Consider the following 21,682-nt stretch of genomic DNA (forward strand, 5'->3'; position numbering starts at 1 on the left):
AAACAAATAAGCAGCGGATTTTTCTCTGTGGAACCACGGTTTGCTAAGGGTTTTTGCATCCCCAAAATACACAAAAGTAGTACATAGAGGTGTTTGTAATATGAAAGCAGAGGCAAATGTGGGTTTCCACACGGGCGCAAATCATTCACCCATGGACATGAGTCGTATGTGCCACAGGGAAAGCATCTCACAGGGCCCAGCCTTCGTGTGTGTGCTTTTAACCTGAAAGATGCTCGCTGCAGCAGACAGGGTCCCTTTCTTCTCTGTGCTGTTGTACAACAAGATATTCAGTAACAACAGTGTTGGCTGTTGGAAAAAATACATTGTCTCAGGAGATGCATGGGTGCTGGGCAGAGTGACTGCATAAAACTTAGCCATTTGCGACTCAGGCAAGTGTGTTGGCTGTATATGAAAAACTACTGTTTTGGTTTTTAGACAGCTTATTTGGTGCTGATTTTTGTTTTCCACTCAAGTGTTGCTGTTTCTAGTCTTTGCTTTGCATTAAACAGCATTATTCAAGATGACTGTTTTTGTGGGAGCACTTTATAAATATTTTGTAAAATGTATTAGTTATGCCTGCTATGAAATATACAATGATTATTTTCTCCACAAATGTTTTGGTTGGTGGGGATGCTGGTATTTAAGGTCAATTGAGGGCACTCTGATGGAGTTTGGGTTTCAAGAATCAGAGGACCAGGTACCTGTAATAATTTTTTTTTTTTTTTTTTTAAATCTTCTTCTTAGCTTAGTTTTAAAGAAATACATCCTGGTTCTGTAAGAACTGCTTGGAGGGTAAGCAGTTGTGCCACCAAGCCTCTTCTCTTTTGGCAATAAGCTGATGAAGATATCGGTGTTTGCCATCAGCCTTTGCGCGCTCTCTGGCGAGCTTCCCCAGCTGATGCTGAAGTCCTGACTTCTGCATTCCTGTTGATGCTCGATGAGCTGCTCAACCTCTTGGCCTGTCCTTCTCTCTGGAATGTTTCCTGACTCTTTTTTTCTTGCTTTTCAGATGCAGTAATCGGACCCAGTGTGCAGTTGTCGCTGGCCCTGATGTGTTTCCAGACCCTTGCCCTGGGACATACAAGTACCTAGAAGTGCAGTACGAATGTGTCCCTTACAGTAAGTATCTTAATATATTTGCATTTGTTTCTTTAATAGTGATCTAATTTATTGTGGAGACTGGGTGAGCCTTGAGCTTGCCTCTTGTTGCCCGAGGGCAAGTAAACACTCAGTGACAAATCACAGGCATCATATGAAACTGAGCTGATAAGATATGAAAAATTGCCCTCAGTGCAAGATTTGTTCTTAGGATAAAAATATCAAAATAGTGCCCCATGTTTTCCTTGTTTTGCAGTGTCACAGTGACATATCACCTTTTGGAAAACACTTGGGAAGCCCCGTTAGTGAAAGCAGACCAGCAGAATGAAGCACTATTGCTAGCTTATGGCTTCTCTTTCCAGAGTTTTATGCTTGTAATTGTATAGCAGTGCGCTTTGACTGACCTATGTCCATGTAACTGGTGACATTTCATAAGTGCCTTAAATACAGTATTGTATTGCCAAGGAGGTAGAAAGCTAATGTTTTCGGAAATTTGGTATTTGATGGTAGAAAATACTAATTTATAAGCTTCCAAAGTTATAAAGGCAAATTACTGGCAAGCCATTTAGCCTGAATTTTTTAGGGTAGAAAGATAGTCATCTGGGATTACAGCAATATGCGCCAAATGGGAAATGTTAGAGCTACAAAAAGTTAAGTGTACCTCAGAATTTGTTTTCTGTAAAAACCAAATTTGTTAGATGCAGTTAAGGTCCTGCTGTCAAAAATGGCATACTTCAAAAAAGAAATAACAACAGTAGTACTAGGAGCGCACTTTTTAGTAGCAGTTGTAGAGGGCTGGGTGGTGAATAACAGCTACATTTCTAGGTTTTCAGTTTGAGTAGGCCAAATCTTAGAGCACACATCTCAAAACAATAAAGCAAGTATGGGAATGGATGCTTTCAAGCCACAAAGTTATACTGAGAGAGCAGCAGGAGACTTCAGTTTGCTGAAACCTGGGATTTGGCTTGAGGACTAAGAGCATCTTCTTTGGTGCCTTAAGCAGGGGCTACAGGAGAGCAAACATGGCTGAGAAATGACAGGCACGCTGTTCGGAGGGGAAGCAAGAACTTACAGCCCCTTGGGTGGTCCCTGTCCCTCGTGCAGGAGGTGGCTGCCTGCCTGCTGCTGCAACATGGAAAGCCTGTGCAGAGTTTTGCTTGTTGTGAAACCGCAAGGTGAGGCTAAGACCGCCTCTGAGCATAGGCGACCTTCTCTGCTGAGGGACTCTGTCTCTCTGCTGGCAGGGGGCTCAGCGTGTCCATACTTGATTTTTCTAAATAAAAATGTGAAGCTTCTAAATGCAGCGATGGAATTTTTTGTTTGTTTGTTTGTTTGTTTTTTTATGGGGTGAGCTATTAAACCCATGGAAAGAGTGACATCAGGGGCTTAGGGTCTGCCCTAGCGAGCTCGTACCAAGTTACCAGTTTAGAGTTATTCCACTCCAAATGAGGTCTTTCGTTTTACAAACAACACTATGCGTGGGGAGGGCATGGGGAGATCGATTTCTACTTACCATAGCAGGCTGTGTTTCCTTGTGAGTTGTGATTTGCATGAGGTATGCTGTTCCCTCCTGAGAGTGGGCTGGTAAAGCAATAGTTATTACCTAGTACCCCTCCATAGCCTTTGTTGAATATAAAACAAAGAGGAATAGTGGTGCCTTGTGAGAAAGGTAGTATATGCATATTATGCCCCGAGGTGTTAATTGGCCCTACACACGAGATGTAAAATAACTCTTGTGAGAGGTAGCTCAGTACCAAATGTACAGTAGGGATTGAGTATGTTTTAATGATCTGAATGTGGGGAAGAAAACAACGACAACAAGCCGCGCTGCCTTTGCAATTAAGTTAGTAGCTTTGATGGCTGTTTCCTCCATTTGTTTGCCAATCAAATATAGTGCCTCTGTGAGTGAAGTTACGGGGGAGAGGGGAAATGAGGGGTGAGCACATTTTAAAATAGAATCCTGTCTCCTGGACTTGTTCTGCATAGCCTAGGAATTTTTTGGGTCAAATCTTCATGTGTTGTTATTCAGTGTAGCACCAGGGAAGTTGGCTGCATTCAGGCAAACTATGTCCCTTCATCTGCAGACGTGGAGTGGGAAACCTAGGGCTCCTTTTTATTCTTTTCCTACCTCAGTCTCTGCCTGGCTTTGTTACGACCTCCATTTCTTCCCTCTGAAAATGGCCAGCTCAACTTTGCAGATGTTCCTTGCCTGGGCCCCAGGAGTGCCCCACAAGTGAAAGCCATCCAAGCGATGGGGAAGGTGTCAGCTCTGGACAGGGAGGTCAGCAAGGGTATGGTTGGACCAAAGCTATGCCTGGTGGATGATATCCCTCAATGCCCTCGGTGATGCCTCTGCCATTTGCTGTGGGTCAGTTGGTCCCCTTGGGTTCTTGTCACCAAATCTGTGTGCTTCAGCCCATCTAGCCGAATTTGGGCTGTTGCCCAAGTCCTTTCACGTCCAGCTTTCTTAGCACCACCACTCACAACCAGCTGCCTTGTGGGATGCTTCGCTGGAGGAGGGAAGTGGGCCCTACAGGCTTCCCAGCACTGCTCAGTGCTGGGGAAAACCCTTCCGCAGTTGCTGACGTTTCCTCAGTGTCTTCGTGCATCGAGCTGTTGGTGAACGGTGGTGTCTGCCTTATAGCCATCTCCTAAAGAAACACAGCAGCTGCATACCAAAGGACTTAATATTTCGGCAGGCACTTGTATTTGTGTGCAATTCCAGCTTACTTCATCTAGTCAGATGGTTTGCTTGTTATGGTTTCAGATTATTCCTTATGGACAGAGACGGTTTACCCGAGCGCTGGGTAAGCAGCAGAGGGGAGCATGTGTGCGTCTCCTGAGAGCAGCATTTAGGAGTCATCTTTAACAGATGTTGTTAGGACTGACCTTAGGCACTTATGCTCAATATAGTGCTAGTATATACACTCCCTCAGAGAAAAATTATGGAAGATTTAAAACTACATTGGGTAGCCTGCTCCTCCTGCGATTTTATTTGTTTATTAACTCTTCCACTACTAACTTGTATCATTTTCAAGAAGAAAGCATCCCCCTTTCCTCTCAAGAGGGGGGAAAACAAACCTCTGCTAACTTCAGTAAGTTGTATATTTTTAAACGTCCTTTATATTACCCTCCACAATGTCCTTTATATTACTCTGCGCACCACATTCCTGTATGTTCACTAAAGATAGCCCTGACAAGGAGAGTTTCATGAGTCTGCAGTTACTCTTCACATGTGGGGAAGACAACAGATAGCCCACTCCTCTCCTCATTTTCCTGATCCAGTAGTCAGTTTATGTGATGGCAGATGTCATCTACAAAAATGGGCAGTCATTCCAAGGACCTCTGGACTTTTTTTTTTTGTTGTTGCCTTCTGACAATGAAAAGCAAGTGAAAAGCAGGTGATTTCAGCAGGTGAGAAGATACCAGGCCTAATTTGACAGGCTTCAGTGGCATCAGTTGTCCTGTTTTTCTGGTATCAGAAAAAGACACCAAATTAATTTCGTCATTCTCAAAGCAGGCTTTGGCATGTGGTGTTTATTTCTCTGACACTTGCTTTAAATACTACCCCTTTTCTTTTGAAGTACTGAAATTACTACTCCAATTTTCCTGAATTGAATTTTCTTTTAATCATTACTGACCATGAGAGCTTCTTTATGATTTTCTATTAAATATGTACTACTGCAGACCTGCAGGTTGCCATTGCCAGAGCTGTGGACACAAGGCGCGTTGCAGAGAGATGTCTGAAACTCCATTTTAGGCTGTGTTATGCTGTGTGTAACTATGAGCAACCTCACTTTGCAAGGGTCCTTTTGATGCAGTACTCTTGTTTCCTAGTGCATCCCTGCCCTCTCCCCTTCTCCCTTTTTGGAGCAGTGTTAAATGGGTAATGGGAACAGCAGTGGTGGAGGTGGTTTTGTGAAGCTAGGTCAACACCCTCATTGCGGAAACACTTCAGTATCTTCTTCTGGTGCTTGTACAGTCCTGTTGTCATGGTGCCAGTACATCTAGGAGTGCAGTTTTTCTTATTTCACCTTTGTAATGTGTTAAGGGACTTAGGATTTCACTCATGAGCCAGCACAGAAAGCAGATGAGCGATTTGTCCAATGCTGTACACAAGACTGGTGACAAGCAAGAAAGTCCAATTTTGCAAGACCAGTGGTGGTGGGAGAGCTGTTGAGCTCGTTGTTGTTGTAAGCAGCCAAATTTCTTGTTGATAATCTAAGAAACCCAAACCAATGTGTTGGCTTTCCCTATGCAAATACAGCCTTTGTATGCACGTAACACTCTACAGCTCAAACTATTCGTGTTTTAGTAGTCCTTTATGTAGTTTTGAGGTGGATGAAGAGGGAGCAACCCACTCAAGGCTGATGAGTCCTCCTTCCCTTCACTCTCCCAAGCTCACGTGCTCGGTGGGCCATGGTAACAGCACGGCCCTTCATGGGTGACACTCCAACTCAGAACAGGGGGGATTTTCCAGCATGTGAGCAACTATCTCCCACTGGCTATGACCAAAATTTTGGGGTTGTCTGCATTTAGATTTTATTTTGGTTTCAAAAAAGGTGCAAGTTGAAAGCACAAAGGTATTTGGAGTACTTTTTCTGTTCATTTTTCCCTAGAGGCAAGCGTTCAGGCTCCCAAGGATCCAGCATGGTGTTGGAAAGAGAATTGAGCTAGCTGAGTCAAATTTATCTTCAGTTTTTCCTGAGCTTTCAGTTCTCTTAGGTTCTAGGTTTCGGAGTTCACATAATATCTTGTGCACTGTTGTCCTACAGAAATAGTCTGTCTTTCAGTAGAGACGTGGAAAATTTAAGGTATAGGGCAGGACAAAGTGGAAAAAAGCTGGGGGCTCAATGAGGACAAGCCCATTGCTACACTGATGGAAAGGATGGCAGCAGCAGGAGGGAACGAGGTGGGTGCCTCAGGCATGGCATATCCCATATATGTGATTATAACCTGTCTTGCACCCAGACGACAAGTCTTCAGTCAGCTTTTAACATTGGGGATATCTATTCAAAGGGCTGTTTCCTGCAAGGGAAAATGTTCATGGCCTATGAGGAAGAATGAATTGTCCTTCCGGGTAAACAGACTAATAAATGTTACAAAGGCACTGAATATCTTTGGTACTCACAGAGATTTTCCTGCTTCTTTAACGCTAGCAAGGGGAAGGAAAACAACGCTTGAGCATGGTTCATCTTTTCTTAAGACTTTTTTCTTTTTAAACATGGAACCTGAAATCACATTTTCTAGTTACAGTATTGATGGAAGGAAAGGTCATTTCTTTGCTAGAAATATTCCTTTTATTGCTGACAGAAGAGTAGATGGGCTCACATATCAATAAAAGTGAGGGATGGTAAGTGTGATGTGGGAACAGAATTCAATAAAGTTTTATTGTATCACAAGTGGACTGAAGTGCATTTAAAAACATTAAATGAAGGCTCACAATATCTGCTCCGCTGGACCTTAGGGCCAGTGAATAGACAGATAATTGAATAATGACATTTTTAAGAGAATACAAGCACTAGAAAGCAAACTGATATTTTCATTGCTCCAAGATTGCTGATAGAAAGGGAAAGAGGGAGAGAAGCTGGGAGAAAATTGCAATCTGAAAACAATTTAATGACACCACTTTTCCCACGTATATGGTTCTTAATTATTTCTGGAGTGCTGTAAGACTATTACGTGGCCTCCAGGCTTTCCCTGTGTGCATTTTCTTGCCACCTTCCCTATCAGTTGAGAAGCAGTGTTTGCCCACTGAGAGCAGTACTGTGTTTTGTTCGATGGATTTGTGGCTTCTCCAGTTTTCTTTTGCTCTGGGTTTTTGTTTTTATTTTCTTTTCCCAAGAGAACTTGGTCCCCTGGGGCCCACTGGTGAAAATGGCAAGCGTTCCTAAGGGGTTAAACCCAGCTGCTGGCACTTTGGTTGGTAATGAGTCAATTCCCCCCTGAAGCCAGGCATCCTTTCTTTTATTTGGTTAAATAAATTATTTGTGTGCATGGGCTTGGAACAATAATTAAAAAAAAAAAAAAGAGGAAAACAAAATAACAACAAAAAGACCCCCACAAAAAAACCACACCAGACCTAACTACCTATTATGATTATTTCTGAATAAAGAATCTTTACTTTGTATCCTGCTGACAAATTGCCTTTCTTCCAAATCATACAATTTCCTGGGCATTGCGGCCAAAACCCCCTTTTTTGTATTCACTGAAATGCCCAGCTTTGCTTGTCGGTTCTTTGTCCATGGAGGCAGAAATGAAGGACGCGTTACTTCCCCTACCGGTCTTTCACTGTGTGTTTCTGGGGAGAATGCACCTATACAACAACCAGCTGGAAAGCACCTTAATTAAAATAACCTGATGTTGTGGGGCTTTGTGAACCTGCAGGGTGAGCTATCCACATGGGTGTGTGCATAGTTTTCAAGAAGGGGAGAAAAACTAAGTGCTGAGAGCTGAGGGAAACGACGGTGTTTGAAAACTTGGAAGTTGCCCGAGAGGAGGGGGAAAAGGACATTTTTCTCACACACAGTGAAAGTGTTTGATGAATCTGAGAGGAGTTTGGCTTAAATTAAAGGAACAAGGTGTTTTCAAGTGTCTGTACCTGTATTGCATACTGGCTTAAAGGTCTACTGTCAGCAGGAGCACTATGGATTTTCTTGTGAGAAGAAGTTAGATAAATGTTAGGCAATCTCCATAATGTGAAGGCCACCACTACCTGTTCCATCTATAATTTCCAACATGCTCCTGTGAAAACCCAACTTCTCCTGGTTGCTGTCATCTCGGTCCTTTCCTCTAGGTTGTGGGGCACTTCTTGAAGTCTCCCACTTGTGCCAGTATGAGCTCTTGTGGGAAAAGCCATCTTGTCTTCCCTTGTTTAGCTGATCACCTCCTGAACTTGCTCACCACTCCCCAGTCCCAGGCTTAAGATACTGAAATGCCTTTATTCATTGATGCATTCAGTCTTTACACTGTGCATTGGTTCTGAAAATTGTATCTCCACACACAACAAGTTGTGCTCCCATGTATCTTTGAGTCACACGTGCTATCTGTATCAGAAAAGCCACCACAGTGCTTCTGCTTAATTGTACTAGATCTGAAATGCTGCAGGGGGGAAGAGTTGGAGTCTGTTATAGCCTGGGCAGCTATGAACTGGTCAGCTGATCATGGGGTGTTTTGTTGCACATTTGTTGTCAAAGTCAGTAAGGACATAATTTGATTGACATGTATTAATATCACTTAGAAAAAAATCAAGTGCAAAAAAATCACAGTGAAAATCAATTTTTGCAGGAGGTGGCTGGGGAGAGTTTAATTTGCTCGCAAGTAAACAGAAGGATGCCCTACACCCCTGTATGCTCCTTTTTCTTGGTCCTATTACAAGAATTTCATTAGCTTCAGACTTTTCATTTTTCACTCCGAAGAAAAATACTTTTTTGCAACATTACAAAATGGCTTTTTTTAACTGAAGGCTGGACTAACCCACTACATGGTGAAACTACAAGCGGAGCAGCCAGCCGCGTGCTCTACTGACAGGCATCTGAATGGCATGGAGTGTTGGGCTACACGAGGTACAAACTAAACACCCATCTGAGCAGCAAGTCTTAGGGTGGGAAAGGTGTCTTTTTATTTACTTTTTTTTTTTTTTGAGGCAAATTCAGAACTGCCTTCTTTCATTTGGAAAACACTGAGCATCTTCTGGTTATGTTGGACACATCGAATGTAGTTGAGAGAAACAGCAGGAACTGTCTCTAAATTGGAAGGACATGGATTTGACAGATGGACCACTCATTGAATAAGGAACTGGCTCAATGGACACACACAAAGAGTTACAGGCAACGGCTCGATGTCCAGGTGGAGACCAGTGACAAGTGGTGTGCCTCAGGGGTTGGTACTGGGGCTGCTGCTGTTCAATATCTTTGTCGGCGACATGGACAAGGGGGACTGAGTGCACCCTCAGCAAGTTTGCCAATGACACCAAGCTGTGTGGTGTGGTTGACACGCTGGAGGGAAGGGATGTCATTCAGAGGAATCTTGACAGGCTGGAGAGCTGGGCCTGCGTGAACTGCATGAAGTTCAACAAGGCCAAGTGCAAGGTCCTGCACGTGGATCGGGGTAATCCAAAACACAAGTACAGGCTGGGTGGAGAGTGGCTCGAGAGCAGCCCTGAGGAGAAGGACTTGGGAGTACTGGTGGATGAGAAGCTCAGCATGAGCCTGCAATGTGCGCTTGCAGCCCAGATGGCCAACCGTATCCTGGGCTGCATCAAGAGAAGCGTGGCCAGCAGGTCGAGGGAGGTGATTCTTCCCCTCTACTCCGCTCTCGTGAGACCCCACCTGGAGTACTGCATCCAGCTCTGGAGCCCCCAACACAGGAAGGACATGGGTGTGTTGGAGCAGGTCCAGAGGAGGGCCACGAAGATGATCAGAGGGTTGGAGTACCTCTCCTATGAGGACAGGCTAAGAGAGTTGGGGCTGTTCAGCCTGGAGAAGAGAAGGCGCCGGGGTGACCTTCTAGCAGCCTTCCAGTACCTGAAGTGGGCCTACAGGAAGGATGGAGAGGGACTTTTCACAAGGATGTGTAGTGATAGGACAAGGGGGAAAGGCTGTAAACTAAAAGAGGTCAGATTTAGATTAAATATTCAGAAGAAATGCTTCACCATGAGGGTGGTGTAACACTGCAACAGGTTGCCCAGAGAAGTTGTGGATTCCCCCTCCCTGGCAGTGTTCAAGGCCAGGTTGGATGGAGCTCTGCACAACCTGGTGTAGTGGAAGCTGTCCCTGCTCATGGCAGGGGGGTTGGAACCAGATGGTCTTTAAGGTCCCTTCCAACCCTTACCATTCTATGATTCTATGAACAGCATGATTCTTCTGGTGTGAAAGTTTGGGTATTGTGGTGATAGGTGTAATTAAGGAGGAGATCAGGTTTTTTTCCTTCTAATTAATACTTAAGTAGGTGGAAAGTTAAATGGGTACTAGTGACAAGTTTGCAAGAATAAAATTCACAGACTGAAGGGAATGTGGGGGAGCAGGGAAAGCATGACAGTAGTTTAATGTTGTTTTTTCTTTTTTCTTTTTTTTTCTTTCAAGTACAGCTGGGAGAAGTTTTCTTCCTTTAGAGAATACAAAAAGGTTTCTGTGATAAAGGATTCATGTCTCTGTCCCCACCATCACCTAACGCTTACAAAGTTTGCAGTATGGAGATGCAGACTTTAAAGACTTTGCCGTAGATATGTGTTTTTCACATTTGATGTTTTTCTTGATGTAGAGCCCCATCAGTTCTCCCGAGAGCCTCTATTATTGGTTTATAATGAAAGCTGAAGGTGGAAAACGGTGATGAGTAGTGTAACTTATTTTATGAAGATTATGAATATAAGGGAGTAAATTCCTAGTGTAACTTCTGTGCACCATTTATTTCTTTCCAATCTTGTTCCACAGCAGCTGTTTTTTTAGTGAGGAAGTGTATATTGTTGGTTTGAATTTAGCCATTTAAACTAAAAGTTGCTTAATTTTTCAATCTGTTGCCTGAATGCCTTTGGTCTTTGAGTCTGAATTAAAGGTCATTAAATCACAGGGAAACTTTATTTCAGCGTCAGCAAACTTTGGGTCAGGTTCCCGGTAACCTGAGGCTATCTCAGGTCGCTGGCTTTTTTTGAAAAATTCATCTTTGTCGCACCCATTTCTAGCATGTTAAATAACTGATGTTGTCTCAGCTAAAATGGAAATTGTAACCAATGCTGGGCAGAAAGAATAATGAAATTCTGGTGAATTCCTCAATATATTAATAAGCTACAATCCCCCCACCTCAGTGGCTGATGGCTCCACATCCATCCATCTTTCTAATGTTTGAATTAGGTTTGTGTTTGCCTAACAAAGATGTTGACAAAACATAGCAGCCTGACTCCTGGAAACATGCTTGTCTGGAGTACCGAGGGGAAGAAACTACTGGCTGTAGGTCATTTGTACCAAGCCGTACTTTTCATCTCTTTCTGACAGGCCTGCTACTAGATATCTGCCATCAATTTGTTGTCTAAATACGATGCCATACTTCCCAATTGTCTCTGAACAATTCTGTCATCATTAAGAGGAATAGATTTCCTTCCATCTTTAATAACATATTGTCTAAATTGTGCTATTATGCCAGGCACCCTCTGGAGGCGTTGATACGAATTTCATACATTTTATAACAGATCTTCATGGAGATAATATTTATGTTTCCAGATCTTATTCCTATTATCCTTTCATTTCTGTCAAGAAGTACTGCAAAGGTTTCTTTCATTGGTGCAATCAGCGTAAGGAGATTAAGACCATCCTTGCCAGGTGCTATTATAAATTCACAAAAGAAATGAAATACCTTCATTGGTTTTTATTCTGGCCAATGGGGAGAACAGAATATGTGTACCCGGTGGTTAAGTTGGGGATTGAAATTTATTTCTTCTAGCATATGAGGGAGGAGGACGGAGGGGGAAATTTCAGTGTATTAAGGCAAATCCCTTTAGTGTGTGAAATACAGAAACGCATCTTTCCAGATCTAAAAATACAACTTTGTTGAGTTTCTTTATATTAAAAGGGCTCCCAGGAAGAGAGCCAAATGCATCTGAATGTATTACTTTTTTACTCATTTCCTCCACTTTCCTTGCTAACAGTGTTTCCAGTTGACTTTTAATAACAATATAGGCCTGCATGAAACCGCAGTCGTTCTATGTACCTCAAACTCTGGCAAAGGAGACAGAAACACAGACTGCATAGCATTTGATTTTGGTTAGCTTCTGTCGCTGTTTCCAAGAAGAATTAAATGGGAGGAGGATTTGTGGGAGGCTAAGGCAAAGGGGCCCTCCCCAGGGCATCCTTTTGCAAAAAAACAACAAAAAAAATCAACTTATGCCTACAGGTTTCCTAAAACCTCACCAAAAAGTGACAGGGCTTGTCATTTACCCAGGCTGATTGCCAGGCTATGCAGAAGTGTTCTTAAGGGTTTTTTGGGATGTGGCTGGCTTGGGGGGAGGCAGCAATTCAGATTAGAAAAGATTTATTCCAAGTGATTTCGCAGATGAATGTATTGCTGAGGGTCTAAACTAATCTTCTCTTTGAAACTCTTTTTTCCCCTCCATGGGTAACTTAAATATGTTTAACGTAGTTTTAAAAAATGCCTCATTCTCATTTATCTTTAATTTCTCGGTTCCGCTTTACAGGCCTACATGAAAGGATTTACATTGAGTGTTTATCCCTTCCAATATCAAAAGTAAATTCCCTTCCAGATCTCAGTTTTCAATGATAATCCTCAGAGATGTATAATTTTAATTTACCTTGCAGATGACATCTACCTGATTTCTCTCTCTGCTTCTACGAAGGCAGCACCTCATTAACTCTCTTTTTTCTCTCTTGTGTGTATTGTATGGTGTCTGAGTGAAACTATTGTCTTGTCCTTTGCTGGAGAGCACATGCTAGTTCAGCAGAGGCTGGGGCTATCACACCTCTGCATAATCCAGCCGAGTCCTTTTCTTTTATCCCAGGAGAGGCAGCATTGGGCCTTTGTCCTTTTTACTTTAAGAACTAATAATTGCACATTTTTCAATTTAAGCTCTTGCAAAGGCTTGCAGGACCACACAGATGCACACTCAATGCACCTGAAAGCTTCCAAAACCTCAGATGTTCAGATCTGCAAAATAATGGTTCTGCTAAACAGAACAGGAGCTATTGCACTCTGTGGGATTTTGAAAATGAACCCATTATATTTAGGTGCCCTAATGAAAGGTAAGCTCCCCTGGAAATCTGCCTTGAATGTCTGTATATGAAACACTCTGGAGTTATTCCACCTATGTTACTATTTAAAGCAACAAATTGTGTGTTTAAGTGCTATTCTGAATGCGACTTTAAAAGATGATTCCACGTTTCTGCAGCAAAACTGAAGGAATGGGGGGAATGTAAAATCCACATAGCAAATGCAGACTTGGGTTTGAAAATTTGACCCTAAGGAGAATAAAAATCAGGAAACAATGCATAGGTGACGTTGGAGCTATTTTTTATTGGTAAGACTTGGCACAAAACATTGAAATTGTAAGACAAATTACTTCGATATTCTAGCCTTGCTTGGGAGAGTGGAAGGGAGAGGCTAGTGGCTCTCTGGTGTAAAATTACACTGTATCACTACTGGTGGTCTTTTTCTTATCATAGGCCGAAATTAGTCCTAATTCAAGTATAATTGCATTTGTATCCTGCTGCTGCGTTGGGTATTTATACTGAGGTTGGCAGTGCCTGTAAAAGGAAAGACTGTTAGTCGATACTCAGCATAGAGCTGATAATACAGAGGCCTCAGCTATAGGAATTCAAAAAATATGGTGGTATCCGAGTACGGCCACAGGTTTGACATGGTGGGGGGTGTGTGCGGGAAGTGTCTGCAGCACATACAGGCACACCGGAGCTTGCTGTGGTACAGACTAGGAGATGAGATGCAGAGGCATGAGCTGTAATGCAGGAATAAATTTACCACATTAATATTTGTATGAGGCACAGTTGTACCTCTGGTTTCACTTTTCCCATTGAGACGCTTATACCTAGGCATGTGCTTAAATGCCTGATGAATGTCAGTGTGCATGTTTACATTTTATATATGCTGTATGCAAAGAACAGAAGCCTGATTTGGGGGTCACTTTATGTGCTGAGGCTGGATTTTCAAATGAGGAACAAATGGGCCTTTGTCCATTTGAAGGCTTGCTCAGAAGAGTGACCATGTGCCATGTACTTTTTCAATGAATTCAGTAATTAAATATGTTCCAGATGACTCTGGTGGGGGAGGATATTAGTAATTATCATAAAGTGACAAATCTACATTCTGCAGCTGGTACTTTGAAAACAAAAAGTCAGTGTTTCAAATAGAATCCATTAAAAATATGTCCTGGTTCAATTGTCATGTTTAAGTTAAATTAATGACCTAAGTTTTGGAGGGTTTGTTCTGGGTATTTTCAAAAAACAGGCATAATAAAGGTATAGTAATTGTCTTTGAGCATATGCTTTTGATGAGAGCCCCCTGAGAAACCTGGAGGTTTTTGCTGTGATTTAGAGAGAATTTGGATGCACAAAGTGAAATTGGGCAGGATTAAAATCAGTGCAGCCTTGGTTATTAAACAGAGTGAGTCTGGGCCTTCAGGTTTGTGAGTGGAGAAATTGTGGTGCAGTGATGATAATAGGGAGAGATATTTCCAGTGTGAAGGAAAGGCATTTCTTCTTCAAAGACAGCTGCTCCGTCTTCCTGTCTCCTCTCAGAGACAAAATTAAATGGCTATCAAAGTCTCAAACAAGTTCCAGAGTACCCAAAGCAATCATTCAGATTTTTCCTTAATACAGGGTAGATTACAGAGCTGTGGTTCGTATATGCAGGAAGAAGACACGAAAGGCCAAAGCTCAGTGAGAGTTGAAACTGGCCACTGTTGTGTCAGATAACAAAAAGGGCCTTTTTAAGTATATTAATAGCAAGATGAGGTCTAAAGAAAACATCGGACTGATACTTGCTGCAGATGGTCACCTGACAAATAGGGATGAAGAAAAAGCAGAGGCATTCAATGCTTTTTTTGCCTCAGTCTTTAATAATACTGATAGATCTTAGGCTGTTCGGTCCCCTGAGTTGGAGGGCCGTGAGTGCGGGAGCAGTGACTTTCCATTTTTGGACATTGAAATTGTAAAGGACCAGGTGCATCACCTGGATGTTCACAAGTCCATGGGGCCTGATGGGCTCCTGAGGGAGCTAGTGGATGTTACAGCAGGACCCCTCTTGATCATCTACCAAAGGTCTTGGGAGTCTGGGGAGGTCCCCACTGACTGGAAGCTAGACAATGTTATTTACAAAAAGGGCATGAGGGAAGACCCAGTGAACTACAAACCTGTTAGTCTAACCTCAGTTCCTAAAAAAAATATGGAGAAGATTATGCTGGGTACTATGCACCATTAGCAAGTTTGCTGACGATACGGAACTGAGAGGTGCTGTTGACTCTCTTGAGGGACAAGATGCCTCGCAGAAGGGTCTGGATAGATTGGAGCATTGGGCAATGATTAATAGGATGAAATTTAACAAGTCCAAATGCTGGATTCTGCACCTCAGGTGGAGTAACGCCAGGCACAAGTATAAATTTGGAGAGGAGTGGCTGGAGAGCAGCCCTGCAAAAAGGGATCTGGGGTGCTGGTTGGCAGCAGGCTCCATATGAGTCAGCAGTGTGCCCTGGCAGCTGAGAGGGCAAACCACATCCTGGGGTGCATCAAACATGGCATAATCAACTGGTCAAAAGATGTGATTTTCCCACTGTATTCAGCGTTGGTGTGGCCTCACCTTGAGTACTGTGTGCAGTTCTGTACCCTGTAATTTAAGAAGGATGTGAAGGTCCTTGAATGTATCCAGAAGAGGGCAACAAAGCTGGTGGAAGAGCTGGAAGGCATGTCTTGTGAGGAGTAGCTGAGAACTTTGGGTTTGTCTGGTTTGGAGAAAAGGAGGCTGAAGGGTGACCTCATTGCTCTCCACAGCTTCCTGAGGAGGGGAAGTGGAGAGGGAGGTGCTGATCTCTTCTCCAAGGCATCCAGTGATAGCGTGCGTGGGAGTGGTTCAGAGCTGCACCAGGGGAGGTTTAGACTGGACCTTAGGAAACATTTCTTTACCGAGATGGTGGTCAAAACACTGAACAGTCTTCCTAGAGGGGTGGTCGATGCCCCAAACCTATCAGTGTTTAAGAGGCATTTGAACAATGGTCAAGCTGTTGGACTAGATGATCCTTGTAGGTCCCTTCCAACTGAAAATATTCTATACTAAAATATGCCTTGTGTATACTTGCATTTTAATAGCTCTGTAGACACAGACAACTGCTCTGCACAGTTGCACAACCATCTAGCAGTTTGTTTATTAACCATTTGAGGGAAATGGTGCCGAATTATTAAACTATTTTGGCCATGGGAAGTTACTGAGGCTTTGCAACGACTCGATAAATGGGGCTTCCAGAGTGCCGTGTGTGTGCCCAGGCAGTTGCCCATTGTTGCCTATAATGTGTGGTAAGGAAAGCTCCGACGAATTGCTGTGCAGCACTTCTTCATCTGCATGTTGATACTCACGTTGAAGTGGTTTTTCATGTCAAACTCAGCCCAAATCTTATCAATTATGAATGGCTGCAACAGATGGTACGTATTATTGTTTTTAAGCATGAGTGATACGTTTCAAATGAGAAACACATGTTGCTCAGCAGCTTTAGCTGCCACTTCTGAGACGGGAACCAACTCCCTGACCCCTTCTTCCCTTCCACATGTTGGATAACATCCTATTTTAATAACCCGAAAATGAAGACCATGAAATACTGCATGATGGAAAACTGTGAGCAAACATCAATTCCGGTGTAAGAGGATCCTGCCTTTTCTCAGCTTGGTGGGAGCTGCGTCTGTCTGGGCAAGCGTGAAGTCTGTGCTTGCAGCACAAATATCGATCAGCCATTTCCGAGGGGGCTTGGGACAGGGAAGTTCTGAAAAACTTCTTACCTGAAGTTTCAAGAGCTTTGTACAACGTTACTGCAAGGGGCCGGCTGGGAACCTAAGATCAAGCTGTATCAGAACGATGTTGATGGGTGCTTTGTCGGGTGCTTTGTCAGGTGCCTGGCTTTGCAGAAAATACTGTGTATTCCTTTAGTAAGCAAGTTTTCTTTTCAATCTACATCTGTTGCTTTGCTTTCTTTTAAAAATAAAACAATTGCTCTAAATAGGGCAGGTGAAAGGTTGTTGCGGAATTAAAACCTGGCTCTTGAAGAGCAATCCAGATGACGGCAATGCTGTAATTAGTTTGCACCCTGATGACTGCAGCCCAGCAGTCCTCAGAAACTGGACCAACAGTCTCAGATACTACATTCTCTGAGCATGTGTCTATTTTTACTAGACATAAAAGTATATGCACATGTCTTACCTGGAAACAAACTGTGTAAGCATCTGCAGGATCTGTGCTTAATTTGGTGGAGAAAGGGCTGTTAAGAATCTTCATTGCTTTTACAAAATATGATGCAAAAAATTTTGCTGGCTATGATGCAAAATACATCATTCAGGCACGTATTGCCAGAACAAATGGGCCAAAGGTATTTTGTGATAGCAGCTGTTCAAAAATAAAATCACAATCATTTGCTTACTTTCTGGTTTATAAAATTGCTACAGCATCTTGGCTGAAACTGGAAGTAGAAAGCATGTATGTTCTTCCTCTAGCCTTTTAAAATTAGCATTTAACATTCATAACACAGCAAAATATTCATTTCTGTGTCTTTAAAACCAATCACATTAGTTATTCCCCTGCTGAATTTAGTGCTTATTCAAATGCACTCTCTGCTCTCCTTGAAAAGAAATTTTGGCTCAATTTCTTTAGCGCAAAGCCCTTCCTCAGTGCCTAGATAACACAGTGTTATCTTATTCTGTAATGCTTCACCATACAAAGCAATCTAAAACCCAAGGAAGCATGCCAAGAGACACTGGGCAAAAAGCCCTTATGTAAAGTTTGAACTTCTTTCCCTTAACAGTGCAGCATTTACACAGCCCTCTCTTCAGGCAAAGAAAATAAATAAATCAAAACAAAGCTCTGAAGTTAACCAAGAAGTTTCTAAGCATTAATTTTGATATTTATTTTAATGGGAAAAAAACAATTTTATTTCACTTTTATCAGACTAAATTAGAGGAATTCTGCAGTGCTCTTCGCTAGCAGTGGGACAGACTCCTTTTATTGTGCCGTTGGTCAGATCTGGATGTAGAGTTTCCAACATAAAAGCCTATTTTTTTTTGTGGTGGTTTCGATGCTCTTAGGGGCTGCTTCATCCTCTGTGGGAGTGTGGTGAAAGTCATGCAAGGCCTAAAGGATTTATTTTCCTTAGATCTCAGGGCAAGAAGAGGCAGACTTAGATACCGATGGCCACCTTGGCAAGAAGTGCGCCTTCTGCTACCCAAATCTGGCTGCTTGAAGATGCACAAGGGATGCATCTTCTTCCTCCTTCTCTCCCACTCGTGATCATCCTCCCCATGGTGCTTTTGGTCTAACACTGAGCTACTGCTTTTAATGTGAAGTCTGTTAACTTTGCCGTGCAGTTTGTGGGCTGCATAAATCTGAGCAGGTTGACAGGCTCATTGCAAGTCAGGATGTGTGGGACGGAGCCCCAAGTACCCAAGATTTTCTGTCTTTCTCATGATGTCAGAGTCCATGGAAATTAGGTCTATGAATGCCACTAAACAGTGTAGAGATGCGAGCTATCTGCAGAGAGATTATTTATTGCTTCCCTTTCCCTCTGCCTGAATTCAGGGAGGTTTTATTGAAAATTCACCTTTCCTCTCCTCTTCTGTTCTCTTTCCACTTCGTTTCTCACATTCTCACTTACTCTATTATAAATATACCTGCACAGCTGTGACTGTGGCTTTACCAGCTTCAGCCTCTTAGATCCAAAAGCTGTTCTTTGCAGTTGACCTCAACTTGCAGGAGCAGAGGCTCTCCTGGAAGACGAGGCTCTGGGAGGATACTGGCTTCTAGAGCATTGTATTTACTATTAATTGGTCAACCCGGACTTTTTTTTTTTTTTGGTAAGTTTTTCTCGTCATGCCAGCAGAGAGTCCCAAAATGTGTTCGCTCACAGGAATGCAGAACTATCCTAAGTTAATGCTCATTTTACTTTGGTCAATCAATAGGGTCGAGAGGCGACAGTTTGTCTGGTTTCTATCACTGTTGGCCTGAAGTTAGATAGGTAGCCAATTAAGTTTTCCAATATTGAATGAGAATAGAGTGGTAGTGTCAGCTCTTCTACAAATGGGTATTAAATTATATGATGTAAAAGTGGCTAAAGATGATGCACAGCAATAATATGACCCAGTTATGTGTTTATTGCATTTAAAAGACAATTGGAGGATTGATTTCATTGCCAGCTGTGTGGTAGTTAATGATCAGTAAGAAAACATCAAACTGAGAACAACTTCTGTTTCTAAATACAGCCTGCCGTGCTGAATAGCAGAAGTTCCCAGAATGAATTGTGTATGTGCAGTGGATCTAAAAATAAGGAGAAATAGGCTTTTATTGGAGACTTAACATATATATTCACCATAAAACTGTTCTTAACCTACAAAGAAAAATCATACGCAGAAATGATGGACTTGCTTCTAAATGCACATAATTGCTCTGACCTGCAGCTATATGATTCCTGATTAACGCTGGCCATAAATGAATGTCCTAACACAATTTTGAAACCTATGAAATTAGCAGTAGAAACCAAAATTGTTATTAGTTCTTCAGTCCAACATTTTTATTGCAACCATTAGTTTCAAAAGTATCAGGCAAGCTCTTTACCCCAGTGGTCTGTCCAGTGTCACTGTTTTAAAAATTCATTTCTGGAAACAATTACATATATGATAAACATCAGTTTTAAAATTCAGTTTACTGCATTAAGAATTTGCGGACACAATTTTTCATAAAACAAAATTAGTCAATTAGAGCCTTTTTTTTGCAGCCTGCACGTTTTCTTTCAAGCGAAATAGCAATGATTGTTTTTGGTCTATAAAAGCATAGGCATTAAAGCTCCAAAGAATGATGTGCTAGAAAAAGTGTTGAATTGGAGGTACCTAAGAGAAAATGAACGTTACAGGTTTTTTTCCTTGACTTTAAATTTTATTATGTACATGGCTTGTTAGTTCCATTTGAAGAAATGAATATGCAAATATCGCTTGCTCTGAAACACATTTTATTTGAAAAAAACAGAAATTCTTTCACATGTTAATTAAAATGTAGCAACATCCTGATGTCTCTCTTCACCCAGTGCTAGAGCGGAGATGTTTCTGTGGTGATATGTGGCAGCTCTGTAAAAAAGCATGGCAAACTGGGCGATGTTCTGGACAGCATGCAAACAAAACTCTGGCTTTAGTGGCTTGTTTCTAGTTGGGTAAGAGTGTGATGCGTGGGCCTGAATTTTGGACCAGTGGATGCTCCTGTTGGGCTGTTTGGGCAGGCTTTTGCCTGCTTGAAATGGGGATGAAGCAGAAGACAGAATTTCAGCACTGCTGCTTCAACCTTCAAGCCATCCTTTAAGCTTAAATCCAAACAAAATTTGGTTTAATTTCTCAGGGAGATGCCTGATCTGTCATACTTGTGCAGAGGCGAAACTTCCTTAGTAGTCCAGTACCAAGTAGAAGAGCTTTTCCAACTCCATGGTCTGCTAGACTCCAAACCTAATTGACGTGAACTTAAAAAAATTTGATACCAAGGAATTGCTGGAAATACAAATACTCTGTTGTGTGTACCTGCAGCATGCAATTGAACTAAAAGCTCAGAATGTTTTGGACTAGGCACACAAAGGTAGTTGAGTGTTTTTAAAAACCCCATCATGGTCTCCATAAGGTTTAGGCTGCAAGAGATCATTAATGCAGCCTTGTTTGATGGTTATCCCGCTAAAGGTGCTTTGCAGTGGACATTGTGTACTGCCTGCTCTATTCCTGGCTGCTCAGGCAGCTGAGTAATTGTAAAAAGAGAAGTGAGAAAAATAGCAAGCTTGGCAGGTGAACTTAGTGAGTGAAATAATAGATTAAAAAGAAAAGTCTTCCATTTAGTGTGAAGTCATCATTATTTAGAATTTTTGGGTACACTCTCTTTATCTAGAAGAGCTAATCTTTGACTGTTTCACTGCTAAAGGAGCAACGTTTACAAATCCTGTGTCTATTTACTTGGGATGGAATTTCACCAAATGTGTTGATGTTAGCAATTCATTGTCTTTAAGCTAATTGACCAAATAAAATAATAAAAAGCCTATTGATTGCAGGTCTGTGCATCTTTGATGGTAAGTGTGGAAGATCTAAGCTGTTCTGAACTTCCCACAGTAAATTGCTTTTAAAGAATTGGAATTATGTCAGCTGAAAGACACAGAAATAGAATAACCAAATAGGATCTGATTGCTATTTGTCATGTCCCATCATTTCTTTCACTTCCTTTTGGGTTCCCTGCAAAACATTGAACTCGTCAATGCTGATGATTCTGTGTCAAGGGATGCCATGGCTTGCTGTGTAACATCCTAGGGGAAGGCAAGCGCTCCGTGATTATGGAGATTGTTTGGACCAGTTGCATCTAGGTGTTTTATACTTCAGTTAGGAGTGTTGCAATGTAACGTGCAGGGAGGATAAGACATGCAGGGGTTTTCATCATTCCTGTTTTGCTCTTGCTAATGCCCTGACTCCCTTGTGTTGGACTTCTGTTGTCTGGAAGGAAACAGAGTCTTGACTTTACAGTGTGACGTTGATGCTACAGACTGCATTTCTGTTCCATAGGTATGAGAATCTCCATTCCTCCAGCTACTGGATATTACTTTCAGAAAACCTAATAGATACACTGAACATTCTTCCTATTTAAATTAGTTTGGTCATAATGTGTCTCTTTCCTCTTCTCTTCCCCCTTCTTACTTTAAAACATCCAGTACAGGACTTTGTCTAACATGAACTGAAGGTTTTTTTACAGACTGTTGGATATGCCACCCATGTTTCCCATCTCCAACTCTAATAGGTGGAATTAATCTTGGATAAGTTGAAAACTCTCTGCTCCTTCGTTTGCCCTAAAACTGCAGGGCAATAGC

The 21,682-nt window shown here is 42.1% G+C and overlaps 1 protein-coding gene across 17 annotated transcripts in view; it reads left to right on the top strand.

The window, feature by feature from the left end:
* ADGRL3 (adhesion G protein-coupled receptor L3) overlaps positions 1-21,682 on the top strand; it is a 522,074-nt gene that overhangs the window by 292,891 nt on the left and 207,501 nt on the right. For all 17 annotated transcript variants that reach the window (XM_075421264.1, XM_075421268.1, XM_075421251.1 and 14 more), the window contains one exon: positions 1,010-1,119. In XM_075421264.1, coding sequence (XP_075277379.1) covers positions 1,010-1,119 — 110 coding nt within the window. The remainder of the gene's footprint in view (positions 1-1,009; positions 1,120-21,682) is intronic.

Source organism: Opisthocomus hoazin, chromosome 5 (assembly GCF_030867145.1).
Source record: "Opisthocomus hoazin isolate bOpiHoa1 chromosome 5, bOpiHoa1.hap1, whole genome shotgun sequence".
NCBI lineage: Eukaryota > Metazoa > Chordata > Aves > Opisthocomiformes > Opisthocomidae > Opisthocomus > Opisthocomus hoazin.